General features: G+C 69.4%; 3 protein-coding genes across 4 annotated transcripts; all 3 read right to left on the reverse strand.

Moving 5' to 3' along the window:
- Positions 1-440: 440 nt before the first annotated feature.
- Positions 441-5137, reverse strand: PIGS (phosphatidylinositol glycan anchor biosynthesis class S). 2 transcript variants are annotated; one of them, XM_067309710.1, is made up of 12 exons: positions 5057-5137; positions 4799-4938; positions 4608-4719; positions 4181-4270; positions 3921-4012; positions 3278-3476; positions 2784-2926; positions 2573-2687; positions 2137-2282; positions 1907-2007; positions 1320-1530; positions 441-1122 (listed from the first exon to the last, which is right to left on the reverse strand). In XM_067309710.1, the coding sequence occupies exons 1-12, from the start codon at positions 5094-5096 to the stop codon at positions 847-849; spliced, it is 1665 nt and encodes a 554-aa protein (XP_067165811.1). In that variant the 5' UTR covers positions 5097-5137; the 3' UTR covers positions 441-846. The 2 variants fall into 2 exon arrangements, with proteins under 2 accessions (XP_067165811.1, XP_067165812.1); XM_067309711.1 differs by lacking the exon at positions 3278-3476 and having other exon boundaries at positions 2784-2954.
- A 528-nt stretch (positions 5138-5665) lies between these two features.
- ALDOC (aldolase, fructose-bisphosphate C) lies at positions 5666-9775 on the reverse strand. Its single transcript, XM_067309445.1, has 9 exons — positions 9673-9775; positions 8660-8779; positions 8334-8545; positions 8165-8219; positions 7707-7867; positions 7327-7410; positions 7058-7232; positions 6761-6960; positions 5666-6181 (listed from the first exon to the last, which is right to left on the reverse strand). Exons 2-9 carry the CDS (start codon positions 8769-8771, stop codon positions 6086-6088), a joined length of 1095 nt encoding a protein of 364 aa, XP_067165546.1. The 5' UTR covers positions 8772-8779; positions 9673-9775; the 3' UTR covers positions 5666-6085.
- A 2041-nt stretch (positions 9776-11816) lies between these two features.
- SPAG5 (sperm associated antigen 5) lies at positions 11817-22124 on the reverse strand. The gene is made up of 24 exons (XM_067309936.1): positions 21916-22124; positions 21285-21383; positions 19445-20949; positions 19134-19326; positions 18520-18639; positions 18313-18405; positions 17811-17945; positions 17385-17504; positions 16995-17087; positions 16587-16721; positions 16269-16362; positions 15915-16008; positions 15695-15776; positions 15297-15430; positions 14804-14969; positions 14469-14655; positions 13922-13993; positions 13617-13740; positions 13233-13344; positions 12821-12901; positions 12576-12719; positions 12304-12378; positions 12133-12213; positions 11817-11997 (listed from the first exon to the last, which is right to left on the reverse strand). Exons 1-24 carry the CDS (start codon positions 21937-21939, stop codon positions 11884-11886), a joined length of 4077 nt encoding a protein of 1358 aa, XP_067166037.1. The 5' UTR covers positions 21940-22124; the 3' UTR covers positions 11817-11883.
- Between the last annotated feature and the right edge of the window lie 152 nt (positions 22125-22276).

Raw genomic sequence — 22276 nt, forward strand, 5'->3', positions numbered from 1 at the left:
AACGGCCCCAGCACAGCACCCGGCCCCGTAGAGGGATCGCTGCGCCCGGGAGCTTCTGGCCAAACTCCCATAACCGGATCCCCTAACAGCCCCCAAGAGGCTCAAGCTGAGCACACGGAGCCCCCGAGAGTATAGGGGCAGGGGAAGGAACCCCATAACCACCCCCCCCAGGTGCTTTGGGCCAAATACTCCAAACACAGGAGGCAGACCCCATAACTAACCCCCCCACTCCCCCCAAGGCTGAGGCCAAATACCCACAACACAGGAGCCAGAGCCCACCCAGCAAGAACCATCCCCCAAGAGCTTTGGGCTAAATACCCATAATGCAGGAGCCAAACCCCATAACCATCACCCCATGTCTTGGGCTAAATACCCATAACTAAGGACCTCTCCCCCCAGAGTCGGGGGGGGGGGGGGGGGGAAGAACATCAGTGCAATGGTCACACAAGGGCACTGAGCTGCCTGGAGGCAGGAGAGGAGGTTTGTACAGCCCCACACCAGGCCCAGCCCAGCCCCGGTTCCTCTTTATTGGGCAGCAGCTTGCTGCAAAGGCAGCACAGGGCTGGGGGCGCATGCAGGGAGCCCCTTCCCCTCCCCTTCCATCTCAGCCTGGGCTGCAAGCAGCAGGCCCTGTTGGAGGGTGCAGGACCCCAAAAGCATCTCCCACCCCTCAAAGCAGCCTCTCCTCCTGTGTCTCAGCCACAGCACAGCTGAGCTGAGCTGCCAGGCCAGCACCTGACTCTGACACAGTTCTGCCACACACGGCTGCACCATGGGCCCATGACAACATGCTCCACATGGCTGGGGCAGTCCCAGCCCCAAAGTAGGGCACTGTGGGGATGGGGCTCAGTCTGTCTTGGTGGGCTCCTTCTTGCGCTGCTTGGCCTCCCGGAAGATCTTGGCCAGGGACAGGAGGATGGGTACAGCCATAGGCAGGAAGAGTGGGATGTAGATGGCAAATTTCTGATCATCGGGGAAGTAGAGGAGATGGAGGAGGGACGGGTCGAAGAAAGCCCGCTCTGAGGAGGTGACAGCTTCCTTGCTGGCCTGGAAGGCTGAGTGGAGGCGGCCCGTGGCCAGCTCTGCCATGGCGCTTTGCACTGCGGCCACCGCTCGGTACACCTGTATGGGAACAGCACAGCTGGTCCTCCCAGGTCAGGGCCACCGGGGAGCCGCTAGGCCCCAGAGAAACAAGCCTGGAGGTCCTCGCTTGCGGACAGGCCTGGGCAGCATCCCAGCAACAGCAGCTGGTGCTCAGCATGAGGACAGCAACTCCTGCCCCCCATCCATGCCCTGGCTCAGGCTGCCCAAAAACTTACCTCAGAGGCAACATCATCTTTGATGACAATGTTCCCAATTTTGTCCAGCAGCTGGGCCAGCGAGGTCAAGGTGGTGGACACTGTGGCAACATTCTCTACAGTGCGAGCCCAGAGCAGGCGGTCCAGCTCCCAGTCAGCCAGTCCCTCATTCCCTGGGCTCTCCAGCAGAAACTCTGGGGGCAGCACCTCCCGAGATACCCCAAACAGTAACCTGGGAGCAGAGGGGAAGGTCCCAGCCTGTGTCACAGGCCCACGGTCCTGCACATGCTCCCCCACTCTTCCCCTTCTCCAGTGCACTCAGTCCTGGCAGGACTCAGCCTAGAACTGATGGCCTCCTACACATGGGGCAGGACAAGATGAGCTTCCCACACCAGGAGACAGCAGATGTGCTGGCATCCCTGCCCAAGGAGTGGTGCTGGCTGATGGTCAGCACCTCAGAAGCCAGGAAAAGCCACCCTCAGCCCCCAGAGGGCCAAGTGAGCTGCTGGGCTCCAGCACAGGCACAGCCTGCTCCAATCTGCACCGATTCACACATGCTCTGGGAGGAGAGCACAGATAGGCCTGGGGAGGCAACAGCATGTCCTCACCGGAGCTGGGCCAGGAAAACCTCCATCACTCGCACCATGTCCACATCCACGCGCAGCGGGAGCGAGGCCTGGGGAGGAGCAGGGCCTTCCACGTTGTACACCTGCAAGAGAGCGCATCAGCCAGGCACAACCAGAGCCACGGGGCTGGCAGCGCTACCAGCACTTGCCACAGGCACGGAGGGGCAGCAGCCACCTCGTCAGAGGGCTGCCAGCACCCCACTACACCGTACCATGATGCCGCCCCAGCGGGGGCTGTGGAAGGCGTTGGTGCCCACCAGGGCTCCATCCTTGTCCTGGATGTAGAGGGGGGAGTGGGAGCGCTCTGGCACGTACAGCAGGAAGTTCAGCACGGGGTAGAGGGAAGCAGCGCTGGAGCCTGCAGTGAGAGTCACAGTCAAAGCCTTCCCCTGGCCCGTGGGGAGGGGGAGAGCAGACCACCCATGCTCAGTACCAGGGCAGAGCCCAGTGCTGCTCCTCACAGCAGCACCTTAAACAGCAAGCCCCAAGCGGAGCTCCCAGCCCGGCAGTCTCAGACACCTTTGCTCCTGTCTGGGGCTGACGGGGCAGGGGGCTGCTGGGAGGGAAGGGCACAGGCCGTAAGCAAAGCTGTCCCTTCCTCAGCAGACCCTGACCCCGTGAGAGCCAGGTCGGGAGTGCAGCGCTCACCCAGCCTGGCCTCCACAGGGTTGATGACGTGCGGGAGGCTGTGTGCGCTCAGGAGGAAGCTGGAGGACTCCTTGTCAAAGCGTGGCGTCACCCCGAGGACAGCGTAGTACAGGATCTGCAGGGATGCAACAGAGATGTTACTGGTGGTGCAGCTCAGGACATCCGACGCGACCAAGGCTGGGCCCTCCCCGTTGCATCTCCCAGCCCTCACCTGAGAGTCAACAGAGAAGTTGGCCATGAAGCTCAGTTTGTCCAGGAAGGGCTGCACATAGTGGCTCACGGCACCCTCGATGTCCCAGTGCACAGCGTGGGACTTGGGGTCAGGGTTCAGCAGGCTGAAGGTGATCTCGTACCCTGCCAAGCACCGAGAGCCTGTGAGACACTGACACAGAGACCCACCTGGTGACTCTAAGGCCAGGCACGCCACCACCGCAGAGCTCCTGAGAGCCGACAGGGCTCAGCCCCCTTCTCCTTGGCCCTCCCTGACACAGGGCCACACTCTGGTGCCCCAACATGCCCTGATCACAGCACAGATCCTGGCCCAGAGCCACAGGCAAGGGCAAAGGGAGGACCCCACAGGTCTGCTAGCGCAGAAGACGCTCAGATGCTACCAGCAGGGCAGGGATGGTGTCCCCCTCCCCAAGCCAGCTGGCCTTACCCCGGGACAGGGAATGGGGCTTGGGTGCACGTGCTGCGCGCCCGTACCAAGGCTAGACTTGAAGTGCCGACGGGCGTCAGGGCCGAGCTGGCTGGCGGGCACGCGGTCCGAGAGGGCAGCGGTGATGGAGCTGGTTGTGAAGGACATGACCTGCGTGACCTGCTGGAGGCGGGCGCGGAGGGCAGCCAGGCCCTCCCCGGCCCTCACCAGGGCGCTGCGGTGCTTCCCCACGTACACGCTGATGCCCTGGGGAAAGGGCAGCGGTGAGGGCCGGGAGGAGGCCTGGCTCCTTGCCCTGCCAGCACACCGGAGAACAGCCCGGGGCCACCTGCAACAAGCCAGGGACAGATCTCTCCCCTCAGCCAGCCAGGCCAGGGTGCCTGCAAGAGATGAAGTGCCACATCCCTCCCCAACCACGGGACGCAGACCCAACAGTCCCTCTTTCTCCTTGCAACCTCTGAGGGTTTCTAGCAAAACCTTCTACATCTCAGAGCCCCAGGCCACACCCCAGTATCACACCAACCATGAAGGACCTGGGACTTTCTCCTGGGCAGCCATCCATGCCAACCCATCTGGGATTCATCCACTTGCTCCAGAGCTGCAGCATGAACCACCGTATCTCACGGGGGCAGCTAGAGCACAGAGGCTGGCACTGAAAGGTGCCCTGTCACCCTATGGCCAATGCTTTACCTGAGGGAGGAGCGAGGAGGTTTCAGGGATCACATATACGGTCAGAGAGCCCAGTGAGGCATCCTGCAGCGGGTGCAGAGTAGCATCAGCCTCTGGGGAAGATGGAGGCATTAGCAGGGCTGGGAATCTTGCTCCAACCCTCACCCCACCTCAAGGGGCAGCAAAGGCAAGTCCCCTGCTCAGCCAGGCTCAGAAAGAAGAGCCTGCACCCACCCAGCTGGGTTTAGGCAACGGGAGCAGCAGACACCTCGTCCTGATACCTTGCACAGTAACTGCATCCAGGGCTGCCTCCTCCTGAGCCGTGGTGCTCCGATAGACCATCTCATAGCGGGACATGATGCTGGTTCTCGCTGCCAGGGGAGAAAGCCTGAGTGACGCTGCTAGTCCCAGCGCCTGGCTCCCAGCCACCAGGCCATTCGCGAAAGCGGGGTGCTAGAAGGGACGAGGCACAGCCTCTGAGGGACACGTGCCGCAAGGCTCCTTAGGCGCCAGCTCTAAGCCTCAGACGGCTGCAACCAGCAAGGTGCTGGTCCGGGCTGGCAGGCAGGACAGGTCCAGGGAGCCCTGGGCTGGACAAGCAGGCTCCGGCCTCCCGGGGGAAGAGCAGGAGCCGCGGGGCACCGCGGGGGGGACGAGGCCGCCCAGGAGGGAGCCAGCAGAGCGGGGGCGGGCAGAGGAAGCTCTTACGGTTCAAGAGCGTCTCCTCCTCCTGCGTCTCCCTGAAGGGCAGCGGCCTCGGCAGGTCTCCGGGCAGCGACCCGGGGGCGAAGACCACGGCGACGGGCGCAGCCAGCTGGAACTGAGCACAGCGCGTTAACGGGACCGGCCGCCGCCCGCGGCGCCCCGCTCCCCCCTCCCCCTAGGCCCCCGGCGCTCACCGACAGCTCGCCCAGCGCGGCGATGTCGGCGTAGGGCAGCGCGGCGCGGTACGTCTCCGTCGTCCTCCACCACAGCGGCAGCCCCAGCACCACGGCGATGGCCGCGAAGGACAGGGCGGCCCGCCGGCCCCGCGCCTTCTCTGCGGGGACACGCTTCAGCACCGGGCAACGGCAACGGCCGCGGACGGACGGTTCCCGGGGGGAAGGGGGAACGGCCGCAGCCGGACAGCGGCCGGACGCCCGGGCCCCCCTCGGTACCTGCTTCATCCGCAGCCGCTGCTCCCGCCGCCGCCGCCATTCTCACTTCCTGGCCGGGCTCGTGAGGGGCGGGGCTTACACATAGCTCAGCCTTTCAGAGCGCCCTGTCTCCAGAGCAGCCAATGGGCGCAGAGGCTGGTGCGCGGCTGCGTAGATGGGCGGCCAGTAGCGCCAGTCAGCGCTCTCTACCTGTCTCGAGGGGGCGGGCTTTGGCCGCGCCGCCCCTACGGGTGCCTCGGAGGGACAGGCATGACGGAGGCGCGCCCGCGCGGGCGGCAGGGGGCGCAGGGGGCGCCTGTGCAGCGCCGAGCACCGAGCACCGAGCACCGCGGTGCGAGGGGGAGAGGGAACGAGAGGAGGGACAGGGACTGGCCTGGGAGGCTCCTTGCCCACCCCATGGCCTTTAGGAGGAACTCGGCCAGCCCTAGACCCCTGTAATGGGTGTGGGTGGGCTGAGGCCAGGCACAACTCATTGCACGGGTGAGCATGACACGTGGTGGGGCTGAGCTGCAGGCAGCATGGTGGTCCCCTGAGGACTGGAGCAGCCCGGGGAGGGGAGCGCGCATTCCTGGGGTCCCCCACGGCGACGGAGGAAGCGGACACGCAGCGCTGTCTCTACCGTTTATTCGTTGTTAGGCTATTTGGTACACGGGGTGCACACGCAGAACACGACACAGGCGGTGGGGGCTCCCCGGGCCGCGGCGACCCCGGAGGGGGGAGCGGCATCCACCGGGACTGCGAAGCTACGGCAGGGCAGGGGCACCCCCAGGCCTCCCCTCCTGCCCCCCACGCGGCCGGGCCTCCCGCCCCCCCGCCTCGCTGGAGCCCCCCACCAAAGGGGCGTCCGGGCGGCACCCTCTGTCATCCGCGGACACGGCGGCGTGGGGCCGGCCCGCGGGGCGCGCTCCCCTTCCCCTCCCCGCGTGGCGGCTCCCGGTAGCGGCTAGGGGTGGAAGCGGGGTGTGAGCGGTGGCGAGGACGGGGGGCCAGGGCGGGGGCTGGGGCGGGCCGGGGGCCCCGAGCCGACGCTCAGTACGCGTGGTTGGCCACATAGAGGGACTGTCCGGCGGCGCCCGACTCGTCCCCGCTGCCCTCGTACTTGCCCAGCGCCGCCAGCCCGTTCACCTGCGGGAGAGAAACCCGTCAGTGGCCCCCGGTCCGCTGCAGGGCACGGCCCTTGGGGTCCCCATCCCATGGGGACGCAGCCCCCCCGCTGTCCCCCATCGCTCTGGGGGACACGGCCTCAGCATCCCCCAGCCCATGGGGACACGGCCCTCGGAATACCCTGTTCTGCAGGGACCCAGGCCTTGGTGTCCCCCATCCCATGGGGCACAGCCCTCAGTGTCCCCCATCACCCCGCTGGACATGGCCTTCGGTGTCCCCCAGCACCCCATGGGACGTGGCCCTCAGTGTCCTCCATCCCATGGGGACACAGCCCTCAGTGTCCCCATCACCCTGTGGGACATGGCCATCAGGGTCCTCCATCCCATGGGGACACAACCCTTTCTGTCCTCCATCACCCCACAGGACATGGCCCTCAGTGTCCCCCATCACCCCATGGGGACACAGCCTTTGGTGCCCCCCATCACCCCACAGGACGTGGACCTCGGTGTTCCCCATCACCCCATGGGGACACAGCCCTGAGCGTCCCCCCTCTCACGGGGACCCGTCCCCGAGCCGGCGGCTGCAGGGCCACCCCGTTACCTCCGCGCGCTTGACGAACTCCTCGGTGGCGGCGCTGGCGTTGTCCCGCTGCCCGCGCCAGGCGCTGAGCGCCGAGGCCTGCAGCGCCCGCCCGTAGGAGAAGGTGAGGGCCCAGGGCCGGGGCAGCGGGCACGTGTTGATGGCGTTGAGGTTGATGGAGGCCTCCTCCTCGCTCTGGCCTCCGGAGAGGAAGGTGACGCCTGCGGAGAGCGGGGTTTCAGCAGTGGGGGGCCGTGCTGGAGCCTCCCAAAACAGGGCTGCAGTCCATCGCCCCCCGTCCCTGCCACATCCCGGTACCTGGGACAGCAGGGGGGACAGTGCGGCGCAGGGCGGTGACAGTGGCCATGGCAATCTCCTCGGGGCAGTACTTGGTGGGGCAGGAGTGCCCGGGGGTCACCATGTTGGGCTTCAGCAGGGTCCCCTCCAGGTAGACGTGGTGGTCACTCAGCGCCTTGTACACGGCCGCCAGCACCTGGGGGGACACGGGCGGCGGGGAGGCCCCTGGCGTGGTGCGGCACGGTCCGGCGCCCACCCCGGAGCCTGCCACGCCGCGCCGCTCCGCTCACCTTCTCCGTCACATACTGGCACCGCTTGAGGTCGTGGTCACCGTCCGGCAGGATCTCCGGCTCCACGATGGGCACGATGCCATTCTGCAAGGCACCAGGCAACACCATCATGGGGAGGGTCCTGGGCATCGCCCTGGTCGCAGGGCCCAGCGGGGTGATGCCCAGCCCCGGGGGGCAATGCCCAGTCCCATGGGGCAATGCCCAACCCCACGGGTGATGCCCAATCCCATGGGTAGATACCCAGCCTCGCAGGGCAATGCCTGTCCTCATGGGGTGAAGCCCATCTTCACGAGGTGATGCCTATCCCCATGCGGCGATACCCATCCTTGTGGGTCCCGGCCCGGCCCCCTGGACAGACGGACACCAGCCTGGGCGCGTACCTGCTGGCAGATGCTGGCATAGCGGGCCAGCACGTTGGCGTTCTCCATGATGGCGAGGGCGGAGGGGGTGTTGTCGCTGATTTTCAGCACGCAGCGCCACTTGGCAAAGTCAGCGCCATCCTTCTTGTACTGGGCACAGCGCTCGGACAGCCCGTCCAGACCTGTGAGGTGGCCCGTCAGTGGGGAACCCCAAACCCGGCACCCCCAAACCCAGAAACCCAGCACCCCCTGACCCTGCACCTCCAGACCTGGCACCTCCAAACTCGGCACTCCCAGACCTGCCACCCCCAAACCTGGCACCCCCAAACCCAGCACCTCCAAACCCAGCACCACCAGACCCAGCACCCCCAGACCCGGCATCTCCAAACTCGGCACCCCCAGACCCAGCACCCCCAGACCCGGCACCTCCAAACTCGGCACCCCCAGACCTGGCACCCCAACCCTCCTGTGCTGCATACCCTGAGTCGTGGTTTCACCGTCTGTCCCGGCCAGGGGCACGACACCCTTGTCCACCTGCAAAGGGAAGGGGAAGGTGGTGCTGAGCCCCCACCGAGCCCCCCGCCGCAGCGTCCCCACCACCCCGCAGCCAGCCACAAACAGCCAGCACACCGCGGTCCCTCCACCCACCTTAATGCCCACGACGATGCCCTTGTCCTTGATCATCTGGACGAAGGGGGTCCCGTCGTCGGCCTTCTGGTACATGGTCTCGTGGAAGAAGATGACGCCGCCGATGCACTTCTTCACCCGGCTGTCAGCGCTGAAGAGGACCTGGCGGTACAGCCGGCGGTTCTCCTCCGTGTTCTCCACCCCGATCTGGTTGAGGCGCTTGGCCATGCTCCCTGCGGCAGCGGCACCCCCGTGAGCCCCCCGGCCGGGCAGGCACGTGGGGGGCGATTGGAGGGAAAAGAAGGGGGGTGGGGGGAATAGCACCGGCTGGAGCACCGCAAACTGACCTACGGACTCATCGGCGGCCAGGATGCCCTTGCCCGGGGCCACGATGCGCAGGGCGATGTCCGACAGCTCCTTCTTCTGCTCGGCCGTCAGCGCGGGGTACTGGTGCGTCATGGTGGGGCCTGCGCCGAGACGGTGTTGAGTCACGCGCGGTTGGTGGCGGCGGTGGTGGCGGCGAGCGAGCCCCGCTCCCCGCCACGCGCCCGCGTCCCGGCAGGCCGTGGGGACCGGGCACCCTCGCCGCGGCCCAGGCTCCGGCGTGCGGCCTGGCCGGCCCCGGGCAGGGCTGCGTTATGTAAGCGGCGCCCGTCCGTGCGCCCCGCCGCCACCGCCACCGCCACCGCCACCGCCACCGCCGCTCGGGCACGGGCAGGGCCTCGTGGAGGAGGCCGGGGAGCTCCCAGCCATTTTGCTGCCTGCTCGCCCGCCCCCAGCCCAGCCATCTTGAGACGGCCCCGCTCCGGAGGGAAACGGGCCGCCCCGGGGACGGCGATGCCCCGCGGAGAGTGGGACGGGGGGGACGCGATACCCGGCGGATGGCGATACCCGGGGATGGGGATAGGCGGAGGATGGGGATGCCCTGGGCGAGGTGACACCCCGGGGACGGTGATACATGGGGGGACGGAGATACGTGGGGGATGGTGACGCCCCGGGAACGGCGATGCCCCGGGGAAGGTGACCCCCTGGAGGTGGTGCCCCAGGAACGGGACGCTCCGCAGACGGGATGCCCCGGGGACGGGATGCCCTGCAGACAGCCGTGCCCCGGGAGTGGCGATGCCCCCGGGGGTGGCGATGCCGCCGGTGGCGGGGGGCGCGGACGGGACCCTGCCCGGGCACGGGGCGCAGCAGCGCGTCCCCAGCTCCCTCCCGGTCCCCGGGGCTGCGCCTGCCCCGCCGCCCCCCAGCGCGGCCGCCCCGGCGGCGCAGGGAGCCCCCCCGTCGGGGCCGCCGGCTGCCGCCGCCCGCGCGCCCCGCTCCCCCCGGCCGCCCCCGCCGCCGCGCGCCTCCCCCTTACCGTGCAGGGCAGCGGCGGCGGCGGCGGCGGCGGGCGCGGACTGCGGGCTGCGCGCTCCGGCCCCGCGGTAAATGCGCTGCGGTGCCGCAGAGCTACGTGACCGGCGGGGCGGGACGGGGCGGGCCGCGGGGCGGTACCCGCGCTGCTCGGCCCCCCCGCCCGCCTCGGCCCCCCCGGCCCCGGGTAAGGAGCCCCTGGCACCCCCCCGGCGCCCCCAGCCCCGGGCAGGGACTCTCCCGGCACCCCCCGCCCCGGGCAGGGAGCCCCACCGCACCCCCCCGACACCCCCAGCCCCCATCAGGGACCCCCCTCACACCCCACTGGCACCCCAGGTCCGGGCAGGGACCCCCCCTGACACCCCAACCCCGGGCAGGGACCCCATTGCCACCCGCTGCTGGGGATCCTACTGTGACACCCCTTAGCTGGGCACCCCACTGCACCACCCCATTGCCATCTCCCACTGCTGTTGGGGTCCTGGCTGTAGCACCCCCTTGCCAGCCCCCCGGCTGCTGCTAGGGACCCCAGCAGGGACCCCAACGCCATGAGTAGGGGTCCCCTGTGCCACCCCACCACCAGCCCCTGCTGCTGGGGACCCCAGCTGTGACACTCCCGGGCTGAGGACCCCCCTTGCCACCCCCTAGCTGCTACACCAGGGACATCCACCACATCCCCTCTGCTGCTGAGGGCCAGGGGCTGAGCCCAGCTGCAAAGAGCCCCAGCCCCGGGAGCGGGGCAGCGCAGGAGCACCCGAGGGAAACCTGCCCCGCCGCGAGAGCCGCCCGGAGCCGGCGCGGGGACAATAGCGGTGTCCCTGCTCGCCCCACGGGGCTGGCACAGGCGGCTGCCAAGGCTGAGCTCCTCTGAGCCGCCCGTTGTCCCGCTGAGTCCCCGTGCCGTAAAAGGAGGGCTCAGCACGGCCCCGCGGCGCATGGCCCTAATCCAAGGCCCGGCAGCGCGTCCCCCCCGCCTAATCCCGGAGCCAGGGTGCAGCATGGGGGTGCCCGCAACCAGCCCCACACCTCGGGGTGGGGGGGGACAGTGAGGGTCTGTACCGAACCCGATGCCAGGGAGCAGAGCCGCATCCCTCCCGGGCACCCGGCGCAGCAGGCAAACAGAGGTGCCCGGCTGAACAGAGGTGCCGGTTGTTTGCCAGGCGCGGGGGTGCGAGCCGGGGCACGCGCCAGCGCCAGGGGTGCGGCGGAGGGCAGGGGAAGGTGATCCCTCTGCCCTGCACAGCCCGCAGGAGAAACAGGCCATTAAAAACCAGAGCACTTGTTGGAAGGCAGCTATTTTGGGCAGTCGCGGCAGCGGCGGCGGCAGCAGAGGGAGGTGCCGCGCAGCCCCCGCGCCAGACGGGAGCACGGCCCCAGGGAGCATCCTTGGGGCTGGGAAGGGCGGGAGAGGGATCCCGCGGGAGGGGCCCCGGGGGACGAGGAGGCAGGAGGGAGGCGAGGCTGGGGGAGCCGCACCAGGAGCCCCGTGGGGAGCCCCAGGCGGGCGCCGGTGCCCAGGGGAGGCAGGGAGCAGGCGCTGGCAGAGCTCCCGGCTCCTGGCAGGCAGCGCTTGCCGTGACCCGGGGGACTCTGCACGACGCCGGAGCCGTGCACAGGCACCGAGGCGAAGTGGCCCCCCGCAACACGCACGAGGCCCCAGCCCTCCCCTTGGCCGCAGGATGAGGCCTCTGCTCCCCTCCGCACGTGCCCCTGCACCAAAGCAGGGCGGGAGGGGGACGCAGAGGGAATCTAGGACAGGAGGAGGAGCGGGGCCCCGGGGCAGGGAAGCTGGGTCAGCCTGGGCGCGCGGGGCTGCCGGCAGGAGCCCTGGGAACGCGGTGCCTGATCGAGAGCAGGCCTGGGTCAGGCGAAGGCGGCACGGGCCTTCGGGGGGGGGGGGGGGGGGGGTTGCAGCCCCAGCCGCGGGGAAAAGGCCGCGGGGGCGGAAGGGAGCCGGCCAGTGCACCAGGGCTGAGTCAGCGGCGCCTTGGAGCCGTGCCCACAACCCCGTGACGGGTGCGGAGCAGGACGGGCCGGTGCGGGCGGCTGAGAACGAGTTGCCGCCGGCCCGCCCGCTGTGCCCGTCCCACGGCTGTCCCCACCCACGGGGCGCCCAGCACTTCCTCCATGCGTCCAGCAACCAGGCAGGGCAAAGACTAACAAACTTTACTCAATAAATAATTACATCATTAAGAACGGGAGCGTTTCACGCTACGGGCTATAGCGGGTCCACGGAGTCCCCGCTGCCGCTGGCCGGCTTCAGGCCCAGGTACCGGAGCAGGCTGTGGAGCTCCTGGCAGCCTGCTGCCGTGTCGGGAAGGGACGACAGGACCTGGGGAGGACAGCGGTGTTAGGGACGGACGGGCTTGGAGACAGGCTGGTGCTGGCTGCAGGCACAGCTAGCGCAGAGAGGGGCCCGGCTGCCCCCGCAAGCCGAGACCTCCGTCCCTGCCGGCTGCCACCTCACCTCCCTCATCTTCTCCTGCATCTCCTCGTGGCTCCTCAGCCCCTTCTGCGCGTGGCGGAGCCTCAGCTCCAGGGCGCGAATCTGTGGTGGGAGATGCCCGTTGGGATGCTGCCCGGGGAGGGCAGGGACCAGCCCAGGTGGGAGACTAGCAGCACCCCGGCCCCCCCGTACCTGCTCCAGGTACTTGTTCGAGAGCAGCGAGCTTTCATCCTCTTTCTCCAGAAGCAGCAGCCGCAATTTGTCCACCTACCAACAAAGCAAGCGCAGCTGAGAACGAGCCCTGCGGGGAGGCTTCCCGCTGTGCCGGCCCAGGAGCTGCTCGCCCATCCTGCCCCGTCCTTGCACCCGCTCGAGGAGCGCGGCGCAGGGCAGGCCCCATCCCACGCTCGCTCAGAGCATCGGCGAGGCAGGGAGCCCTCGCGCCGGCAGCCCCCCGGCCTCACCTCCTGCCGCAGCAGCACTCGCTCCTGGACGCAGGCGGCGTCCACCTTGGGCTCCTGCCCTCGCAGTTCCTCCCACAGCACCTTGGCCTCCGTCTCGGCACGCTGGAGCGAGCGCTTCAGCTGGGAGACCTCTCCCTTCAGCCTCTGGGGGGGGAGAGGAGACACTGAGACTGGCCCCACGGCCGGCAACTACCCGCGTGGGGGGCTCGACCCGGCCCCCTGCCCTCCGGGGGCCCCACACGCACCGTGACCTCCCCGCTCTTGTCGATGAGTTGCAGCATCTTCTCTTCCTGCTGTTTCACGACATCCTGCAGCTCCTTCTCGTTCTGCAGAGAGAGGCGGCGGCGTCAGGCCGGGGCTCCCCCCGGCTGGCAATGCCCAGCCTGTGGCAGGCGAGCCCCACGCGGACCGTGGGCCACGCACAGCCCCTGCAGTGGGGGCACGGCCATCCCGCTGTGGGGCCTGGCTCGGCAGCACGGCCGCCCCCGGAGCGCACGGGAGCGGGTTTCCTGCGTTCGAGAAGGTTAGATCAGCCCCGAGTACCCGCGGGGCACGGAAAGAGCCAGTTACCCAGATTCTCCGTGTCCTAGATCAGAGCCCGTCCCAGTTTGGCTCTGCCCTGGAGTGAGTGCTGGCCCACTTCTGGCACCGGCTCACCTGTAGCTTGCCCCTCAAGGCCTTGTTCAGCTTGGCGATGGTGGCAGCCTGGGCGTCCGTCTTCTCCTGGCTCTCGGCAGTCACCATCTCCAGCCTCAGCTGCAGGTTGGAGCTGTGAGAGGACAGCGAGGCTGAGCGGACGAGGACCCCAGCCAAGCACCGGGCGCCTGGCGTTCCTGAATACCTCGCCAGCCCCACGCAGGGCCTGGGAGAGGATAACCCGCCATCCCAGCCAGCTAAAGGCTGGAGAGAGCCTCGGACGATGGGTTCTCCTCCGAAGCCAGGGCAGATGCCACACGGCGCTGCCCCAAGGGCAGGCTGTGCGTGGGGCAGCGGTGCCCAGGCGGCTGCCGGCCCTCGACGCGAGCCCCCCGCTAAACTCACATCTCCGTCTGCAGCGCCTCGAACTCGCTCTGCTCCAGCTCCTGGACGCGGGAGCTCAGTGCGGCAAGGTCGGAGACGGCGGCCCTCAGCTCCCTCACGCTCTCCAGCAGGCCGTCCTCGGGCTCTGTGGGCACAGCAGAGGCTCGTGAGCGGCACGGAGGGGACAGTCGGCTCGAGGGGGACACGGAGGCCAGCGGGGAGCACGCTGCGCTGTCCCCCAGTGCAGGGACAAGCCAGCGCGGGGCAGGCCTGTGGCCGAGGAGCGGATGCCCGCGGGGACAGGGGAGGGCGATGGGCACCGGTACCTATTCGCTTTGGCGTAGAGGCAGGTTCGACCCTGGTAAACGCGCTCCTGCCTCCGGTGGCTTCATCAGCATCTGCGAGAGGAGAGGGCAGAGGCGCTGTGCGCAGCCCCGCGCGCTGCACGGAGCACAGCCAGACCTTGCTCACGCGCAGCCGGCGCCGAGACCAGCTCCCAAGGACCTGGGTTGCTCAGGGGACCCTTCCAGCCCGGGCAGCAACAGCACCCTGGGACCCTCGCCCCGGGAGCGGTTTCAACCCCTGCAGTTTGTGGCCGACTTTGTGAGAGCTGCGAGCCCAGGGCAAGCACCAGATTTCACCCTCCAGACACAGCCGCGACCCAAAGCGGGCCGAGACCGGCTGCCCCGAGGGAAGAACTGCGAGACCCACAGCAGCGAAGGACGTAGGGGGAGCACCAGGATCCCCTCCTCGCCCAGCGCCAGGGCAAGACACGTCCCCAGCACAGGGCAGAAGCTGCCACCGGGCCCCAGAGCAACACCCGTCCCCACACAGGGACCCCTCCTGGCACCCGAACAGCAGGTGCCAGCTCACCTTTCCCCGACACTGCTTTTAAGACGCTGCCCACGAAGGAGTCCCCGGCGCGGTATGGCGTGCGGCAGGCTGGTGTGCGGCAGGCGGGGGTCCAGGGGCCGCGGGGCGTCTGCCAGCCCGGCGTCCGCCAGCCCGGCGTCCGCGGAGCCGGGGTCCAGGCTCTGCTTCTCGACGGGGCACAGTCATCCTTTGGAGGGGAGGCAGAGCACGGCCCTGGAGCGCAGCTCGTGACAGCTCCGTGCTGCCCCAGTGAGCAGGGGCCTCAGGGAAGCCACGTGACAGAGCCGCAGGTGTGCGGATTGCCCCCCTCGTCCTCCCCAGGGCAGGGCTCCTACCTCCTCTTGCAGGGCAGCTCTGAGACAGTCGGCGAGGTCCTGCAGCCTCATCTTGCTCTCGGCGATGTCCGCAGAGCACTGGGAGACTTTGGCCCTCTTGAGCTGCAGGTCCAGGAGCTCGGCCTTGGTGCTCTCCAGCTCCTTGCAGAGGGCAGCCTGCTCTTCCCTGCGGGAGGGCAGCAAGGTCAGCGGGAGCAGTGTTTCCCCTGCTTGGGATGGGATGGGGACATTTTCCAGGCCTGCCTCCCATTGCAACCCGGGGGGGAGACTCAAACCCCGCAGCTGCAGATGGCAACAGGTCCCTCACGCTTCCCAAGTCAGTGGAAGGAGATAAAGGCAGCTGGACTTGCCCATGGCCTCTTCCCCACTAGGTAACTGTGCTCAGCTGCAGCAGCAGTGACCACCCCGCCATGCCCTCCCTCCCTTCCCCCAGAAGGGGCTTGATTTCCCAAAATTGAGGTGTTTAAGCAGAGGTGGTAAGTGCGGGCCATACTGCAGGCACTGGTGCGAGTCCTTCAGCTCCTCGTGCTGCAGGCTGCGCTCCCGCAGGACGGCCAGCGCGGACTTCAGCTTGGCCTCCGCCTCCATCAGCTGCGTGTGGGACATGCGGTTCTCCTGGTCGATGAACTGCAAAGGGGGGGGGGGCACGGCCCTGAGCACCCGGTCCGAGACCAAGGGGGCAGCAGTTTGCCTGGACAGCGGAGCGCCATCCCCCTGGGAGCCATTGCCGGGCACGAGGAAGAGCAGCTCTACGTGCAGGATGTCAACCGCACTCGCCCCGCGGGAGGGCTAATCCGGCTCCTGGCCGGCTGCCACGGCTTCCGCGAGGCCACGATAGCATTACTCAGCGAGGAGCATGTGATAGCCGCAGTCAGCCTCCGGCACTCCTACCTCCCGGCACTCTGTCATCTCCCGCAGCTCCTGGCACAGCCCGTTGCGCTCCTGCTGCAGGGTGTCCCTCTCCCTTGCCAGCCTGGCAGCAAAAGGACACAGTGACAACGAGGCCCGAAGCAGGTACGACAGCTTGGGGCAGAGCGGTGCCGGGACAGGGACTGTCCCCGGGGCTGGTCCCCCGCTCTGCCCCGGATGCCGGGTTCGCGCTCAGACTCACCAGGCCGTCTCCTCCCTGTAGTCCTCGTTCTCCTGCTGGAGCGCGTCCCGCTCCTGCTGCAGGCCGGCCAGCTCCTTCATCCGGCTGCTCAGGTCTGCAACGAGGCATAGCACGAGCGCTGAGAGCGAAGCAAGGGGAGAAGGAGGAATTCCCGTTCCTCCAGCCCCAGGATGCATCCGAGAGGGACCCAGATATGGGACCCAGGAGAAGGCCGTTTTCTGCAGCTGCTGGAGCTGCGCAAAGACGACTGTGCTGCTCAGTTCAGCCCGGCAGAGCTGTGTCCGCAGGGACAAGGGCAGGCAGGGGAGCCCAGGGGCAGCTCCAGCTTCCCACGCCAGCTCCAGGTGCCCGTACCTGCACTGAGGCGCGAGTTGGCCACCATCAGCTGCTCCACCTGAGCCACCGAGTCCTGCAGTGCCACCAACGTCTCCTCCAGCTGGCGGGAGGCCTGCAGAGACACCGTGCACATCTCCACTGCCCGCACACTGGCTGCGCCAAAGCCTGCTTCAACCCTCCGGCTGTGCTATGAGCAGTTCAAATGCTCTCCACCCTGTAGGGCCTTCCCACCCCGAGGATGTCCCACGTCCCTCCATCCCCTATGGGGACAGCTAGGCTGCAGAGCAGCGTCCTAGACACCTGCAGACACTGCTTGGCGGTAGATAACCCCACTACCTCCTCCTTGGCTTGAAGGGCTTCGTCTGCTCGCTGCCTCATGGTGTCCCGCTCCTCCAAGCAGCTCTGCAGCTTGCCGGGCACGCTCTGCAGCATGGCCTTGCACCGGGACACCAGGGACCTCACTTGGTCTCGCTGCGAGAGAAGAGGGTGCCCTGAGGATGAGCGCAGCTCTGACAGCCTCGGAGCCTGGATGTCACAGCCATGCAGGCCTGCCGGAGGCCACGTTGCCCCACTGCGTGACCAGGGATGGGTCACAGCTCGGGGATGGGTCCGGCCAGCCAGACTGATCTCAGCACCCAGAGTACAACGTGCTCCGAGATGGACCAAAGCGGTGCCAGCCTGAACTGCTCGCTGCCGGAGAAGCAAGGGGCTGCACTCGGACCCCACCACCGGGACACGTCTCACCTCCTCGTCCAGGGCCCTCCTTTCCTCTCGCAGGTTTTCAAAGGTAATGTCTATGAATTCCCGGAACGGCTGAGACTCGGCAGCCAGAGACGCCTGTGGGGCAGGAGAGAAGGGTCAGTGCTGCCAGGATGGATCAGCCACCTTGCGTCAAGTAACTGCAGCGGGAGGCAAACGCCGGCCCTGAGGTCAGATCTGCTGCAGCAGCAGCACCGAGAAACCTCTCCGACAGACCCAAGCCTGTCGCAGGCCATCGCTTATAGCAGCAACCAGTGCGCGAGTCCAGCACGCGGCAGATCTACCCGCAGAGCCGGGACCCGGCCCAGGCCGAGGGCCCTCCAGCCACCCCCAGGACCAAGGGGGAGGCAGCTGGACGCGCTGCCCGTTCGGTACCTGCTGGTCGATGGTCTCTGCCAGCAGCGCGCCCAGCTCTCTCTGGGAGGCCAGGCTCTGCTCCCGCATGCTGATCTGGGTGCTGGCGTGGGAGCGGAAGGCTTCCAGAAAGCGATCTCCCTGCAGAGGGATGGATAGATAGATGCAGTGCTGAACACGGACCCGCAACCCGGCTTCACGCGAAGGGCAGCTCCCAGCACCCTTGGCCGAGCTGCCGGGAGCCATCCCGTGGCTCTCGCTCCTGCCGTGGCACAGTCAAGCCCTGAGCCGAAAAGCCATGAGCCCATCCAGCCTGCTAGGGCCACCTTGGGCACCAGCGGCACCTGAAGGGACTTTCCCTCCCCAGGGTTGGCAGATGCAGGACGCCCCGTCCGAGGGATGGGGCCCCGGCACAGCAGAGCCCACACGCGAATGCCACGCCGCTACCTCCTCCTTGGCTCGCCGGGCTTCGTCCGCTCGCTGCCTCATGGCGTCCCGCTCCTCCAGGCAGCTCTGCAGCTTGCCGGGCACGCTCTGCAGCACGGCCCCGCACCGGGACACCAGGGACCTCAGCTGCTCACGCTGAGGGAGGAGAGAGAGCCCTAAGAAGAGCCGAGCACAGCTCCAAGACGCACATGGCAGCCTGCGGCCGCATGTGCCAGCAGAGCCAGGGCCTCCCTTGCCCCTGCCCCCAGGCCACCAAGCCAGGCCACTTCCGTGGCGCGAGCCTGGGCGCAGGGAACGGGCCGCTTCAGCAGCCTCCAGGCGCTGCCAACAGCCCCGGCTCCAAAAGCCCTGCGCAAAGCCTGCGCGGGTGGTTTCGGCTCACGCCTGCCGGGTAGCTCCTAGCAGCGACTCGGCCAGCCTGCGTCCTCGCTGACGCCGAGGGGAGCGAAAGGCCGGGGCGAAGGCAGGCTGCCGCGCGGGCCAGGCTGCCGACGGGGCTCACCTCCCGCGCCAGGGCTCCCCGATCGTCCTGCAGGCTCCCGAAAGCAGCATCCACGAGGCCCCGAAACAGGAGGCACTGCTCAGCCCAGGCGCTCTGGGGAGGAGACGAGGGCGCCGGCGCTCAGATCGCGCTCCCGGCGCCGGCACGGGCAGCGTCGTGCGCGCGCCCGCCCAGCCGAGGCCCCGCGCGCCGGCCGCTGAGACACACCATGCCCTCGGCGGCCCGCTCCAGCTCCCGCTTCAGGTCCTGCTCGACTGCCTGCTGCCGCTGCAGCGCCTCGGTTTTCCTCCGCAGCTCCACGTAGAGGTCGTGGTAGATCTCCTCCTCCTGCCGGGCGCCCGGCAGCGGGGCAGAGCAGAGCAGGCTTCGCACCAGCCCCGCTCTGCCCTGAGCTTCGGCGAGCGCTACCCAGCCGCAACACCTCCCATCCTTCCCCCGCATGCGCCGGGGCTGCGTCAACGCTGCCCGCTCCGACGGGGTAACTAGTTTCTGCCCTCCCGCCCGCGTGCCTGCTGCCGCGTTTCTCCCCCAAAACGGGTTCGTGTTCAGCAAACTCATCGGGTCGAGCAGCGCAGCCTGCGCGCAGCCAGGCGCGATAACTAGGAGAGGCGGCTGGAGCGGCACCGGCCACCGCGGCCCTCCCAGCCGGGCGCATGATGCCGCAGCAGCCCGGCACGCACGTCCTCGCTCGCCCCGCTTTACTTCCGCTCCACTTGCGCCCAGCACGACCGCCCGCCGCGCTCGGCTGCAGCCGCGCGGGTGCCGTCACGGCGCCGAGGCTCGCTCCCCGCTCGGGGCGTCACCGCGGCGCAGCCCCTTACCCCTTTGGGGTGGGTGACGGCCGTCTGCGTGAGCGCGTCCCTCTGCTCCGCCGGCCCCACGCCGGGCAGCAGCCGCTGGTTCTCCTGCCAGTCGCGCAGCTGCAGCAAGAGCGCCTCGATGATGATGAGGGTGCTCTCCAGCCGCCCCTCCAGCTCCGCTCGCGGCAGGGACTTCAGCTGCTCCCGGGGACAGCTAGGGAAGGAGAGACTCCTGAGGGCCCCAAGCAGGGGCACCCCACGGGCGGGTGGCCCACCATGAGGGTGACTCCGGGACGGCACATCCCTGGACCCATCGCTGCACGGGGACTTACTGCCAGAGCAGAGAGTCCGTTTCGGCAGCGCTGTCCTTGGCGCGAGCAGGCGCTTCTGCAGATGTGTTCGTGCTCCTCTCCAGCAGGTCCCGCGGGGTCATGAAGGTCCCAGTGGCCATGGTGGGCACGGGGGTGACGCTGGTGCCAGCGTCCTGCTGCAGCACGGGCAGGGGCAGGCTGTGCCGCAGGGACTCCAGCAGGGATGAGGCATTGAGGCTCTTCTCCAGCCACACCAGTGGCATCACCCAGGACACGGCACCCGGTGCCAGCTTGGGCGAGGGGACAGGGGTGGCCGCTGACTCTGGCCCTGGAGGCTCCAACCTGCCTGCCTTGGTGGGAGAGGGCCCAGGGGGGTCCTGTCCTGGTGGGGAGGGGGTCAGGGATGTTGCTCCCCCGGGGGTGCCTTCACAGGGTGGGGGACCAGCATCCCCGTCACTGCCTGGGGGCTCGGGTGCCACCGGGCTGCAGGAGAGGTTGGTGGGTGCCGTGGGGCTGCAGGAGAGGTCGGCAGGTGCCGCTCGCCACCCGTGGAAGGGGGCTTCCTGCGGGGTGGAGCTGGTGCCGGGGGGCCCCGGGGTGCAGGACGCTGGGGTGGCGCTGCCAGAGGAGCCCAGCGGGGTGCTGCTGCGGGGCCTTAGGGTGCAGGGCCCCAAGGGGGTGCTGCCGGGGGGCTTCAGGTTGCAGGGCCCCAGGGGGGTGCTGCCAGGGGGCTCCAGGGTGGCACTGCCAGGGGGATCCGGGGTGCAGGGCCCCGAGGGGGTGCTGCCAGGGGGCTCCAGGTTGCAGGGCCCCAGGGGGGTGCTGCCAGGGGGCTCCAGGGTGGCACTGCCAGGGGGATCCGGGGTGCAGGGCCCCAAGGGGGTGCTGCCAGGGGGCTCCAGGTTGCAGGGCCCCAGGGGGGTGCTGCCAGGGGGCTCCAGGGTGGCACTGCCAGGGGGATCCGGGGTGCAGGGCCCCAAGGGGGTGCTGCCAGGGGGCTCCAGGTTGCAGGGCCCCAGGGGGGTGCTGCCAGGGGGCTCCAAGGTGGCACTGCCAGGGGGATCCGGGGTGCAGGGCCCCAGGGGGGAGCTCTCAGGGGGCTCCAGGCTGCAGGGACCTGGGTTGGTGCTGCCGGGGGGCTCCAGGGTGGCACTGCCAGGGGGGTCTGGGGTGCAGGGCCCCAGGGGGGTGCTCTCAGGGGCCTCCAGGACCCTGGTGCTGCCTAGGGGCTCCGGGGTGCAGGGCCCTGGGGTGGCACTGCCAGGGTGCTCTGGGGTGGTGCTGCCAGCAGGCTCCAGGGTGGCACTGCTGGGGGGCTCTGGGCTGCAGGGCCCTGGGGTGGCACTGCCAGGGGGGGGCTCTAGGGCCCTGGTACTGCCAGGGGGCTCTGGGGTGCACGGCCCCCAGGTGGTGCTGCCGGGGGGCCCCGGGGTGCACGGCCCTGGGGTGAAACTGCTGGGGGGCCCCGGGGTGGTGCTGCCGGGGGGCCCCGGGGTGCACGGCCCTGGGCTGGTGCCATCATGGTCCTGCAGGACACGGTGGGGGAGGACGTCAGGACTGCCCCAACCCCCCCCCCCCCACAGTTGCCCCCTCCAGCTGCTCCCCCGCCCTCCCCAGCTCCCCACCCCGGTACCTCCAGCTGACCCCCCACTACCCCCACTGTCCCCCGCCCCAGTTCCCCCAGTACACCCTGCTGCCCCCAGCTGTTACCCTCAAACCCCTCTAGTATCCCCCGCTGCCCCCCCCCGCCGCCCCAGCCGCCACCCTCATCTCCCCGCCAGTATCCCCAGTCCCCCCCCCAGCAGACACCCCCCCCAGTTCCCCCCCCCCCCGGCCCCGCTCGCCCCCCGGCGCCGCCCACCTTGAGCCGCAGGCGGCGCAGCAGCGGCGTCAGGCAGGTCCGCTCGGTGCCCGGCTGCAGCCGCAGCTCCCGCAGCGGGGTGCGCCCGGGCCTCCGCGCCTGCGGCACCGCCGTCACCGGGGGCACCGCGACCCGGCCCGGCCCCCGCCGGGCCCGGGCATCCCGGCACCCCCGGAACCCTCTTCCCGTCCCACCACCCCTGGGACCCCCGCGCCCCCCCCACCGGGACCCCCGGACACCCCCCACCACCACCACCGGGACCCCTCCAATCCCGGGCTCCCCGGGAACGGGACCCCTCCACCCCCGGGCATCCCCCGCCACCGACGCCTTATCCCGCCGCCGCACCGGGACCGGCTCCACCGGGTCTCTCCACCCCTAGGCTTCACCGGCACCTCCATACCGGGACCCCCCACCTCGGGCACCGGCACCCTCCCCCGCCGCCGCCGCACCGGGACTCGCCACCCCCGAGCACCGGCACCTCCATGCCGGGACCCCCCACAACCCCCAGAGCGGCTCTACCGACGCTGCGGCTTTCCCCCCACCGCCACACCGGGATCCCCCGCCCGCGGGCACCCCCGGAGCCGGAGCCAGAGCCGGGGCCCACCCCGCCCCGGGACGCCGGGGCACTCACGGAGGGCGGCTGCGCAGCTCGCATGGTCCCGGCCCAGCCCACTCCGGTCCGGTCCGGTCCCGCCGCCGCCGCTTCCCCGCGCGCCGCCGCCGGTCCCCGTTTGAAAACCACGCGCGGCTCCTATTGGCTGCGCCGCCAGCGCGTCACCGCGACGGGGGCGTGGCCAGGGGGATGGGACAGTGGGCGTGGCCTAGGGATAAGCCCCGCCCCGCGGCTTGGGGAAGCCGAGCGGAGGCGCTGTACAGCGCCGAGCACCGGGCGCCCAACGGCGCGGCCGGGCCCCGCGGGCGGAGCAGCTCGGCCCGGGCACGGCCCCCCGCCCATGCCCAACAGCGGGACGCGCCTTCGCCCTCCCGTGCCC

The sequence above is a fragment of the Apteryx mantelli genome, chromosome 22, assembly GCF_036417845.1.
Source record: "Apteryx mantelli isolate bAptMan1 chromosome 22, bAptMan1.hap1, whole genome shotgun sequence".
NCBI classification, from domain to species: Eukaryota; Metazoa; Chordata; class Aves; order Apterygiformes; family Apterygidae; genus Apteryx; species Apteryx mantelli.

Bases quoted from the DNA above. Each gene is read 5' to 3' on its own strand.
- PIGS (XM_067309710.1), bottom strand. From the start codon at position 5,096: ATGGCGGCGGCGGCGGGAGCAGCGGCTGCGGATGAAGCAG. The intron at 1,531-1,906 runs GTGAGGACATGC...CTCTGCTCCCAG, and splicing joins GTTTTCCTGGCCCAGCTCCG to GTTACTGTTTGGGGTATCTC. The intron at 1,123-1,319 runs GTAAGTTTTTGG...GTTCCCATACAG, and splicing joins AAGATGATGTTGCCTCTGAG to GTGTACCGAGCGGTGGCCGC.
- ALDOC (XM_067309445.1), bottom strand. From the start codon at position 8,771: ATGACGCACCAGTACCCCGCGCTGACGGCCGAGCAGAAGAAGGAGCTG. The intron at 7,233-7,326 runs GTGAGCGGAGCG...GTGTCCCCCCAG, and splicing joins GCCAGTATGTGACGGAGAAG to GTGCTGGCGGCCGTGTACAA. The intron at 6,961-7,057 runs GTACCGGGATGT...CGCTCTCCGCAG, and splicing joins TGTCCCCCCTGCTGTCCCAG to GCGTCACCTTCCTCTCCGGA.
- SPAG5 (XM_067309936.1), bottom strand. From the start codon at position 21,939: ATGCGAGCTGCGCAGCCGCCCTCC. The intron at 18,640-19,133 runs GTAAGGGGCTGC...GGCGCCCGGCAG, and splicing joins CCGTCACCCACCCCAAAGGG to GAGGAGGAGATCTACCACGA. The intron at 12,214-12,303 runs GTACGGGGGGGC...CTCCCACCACAG, and splicing joins CGAACAAGTACCTGGAGCAG to ATTCGCGCCCTGGAGCTGAG.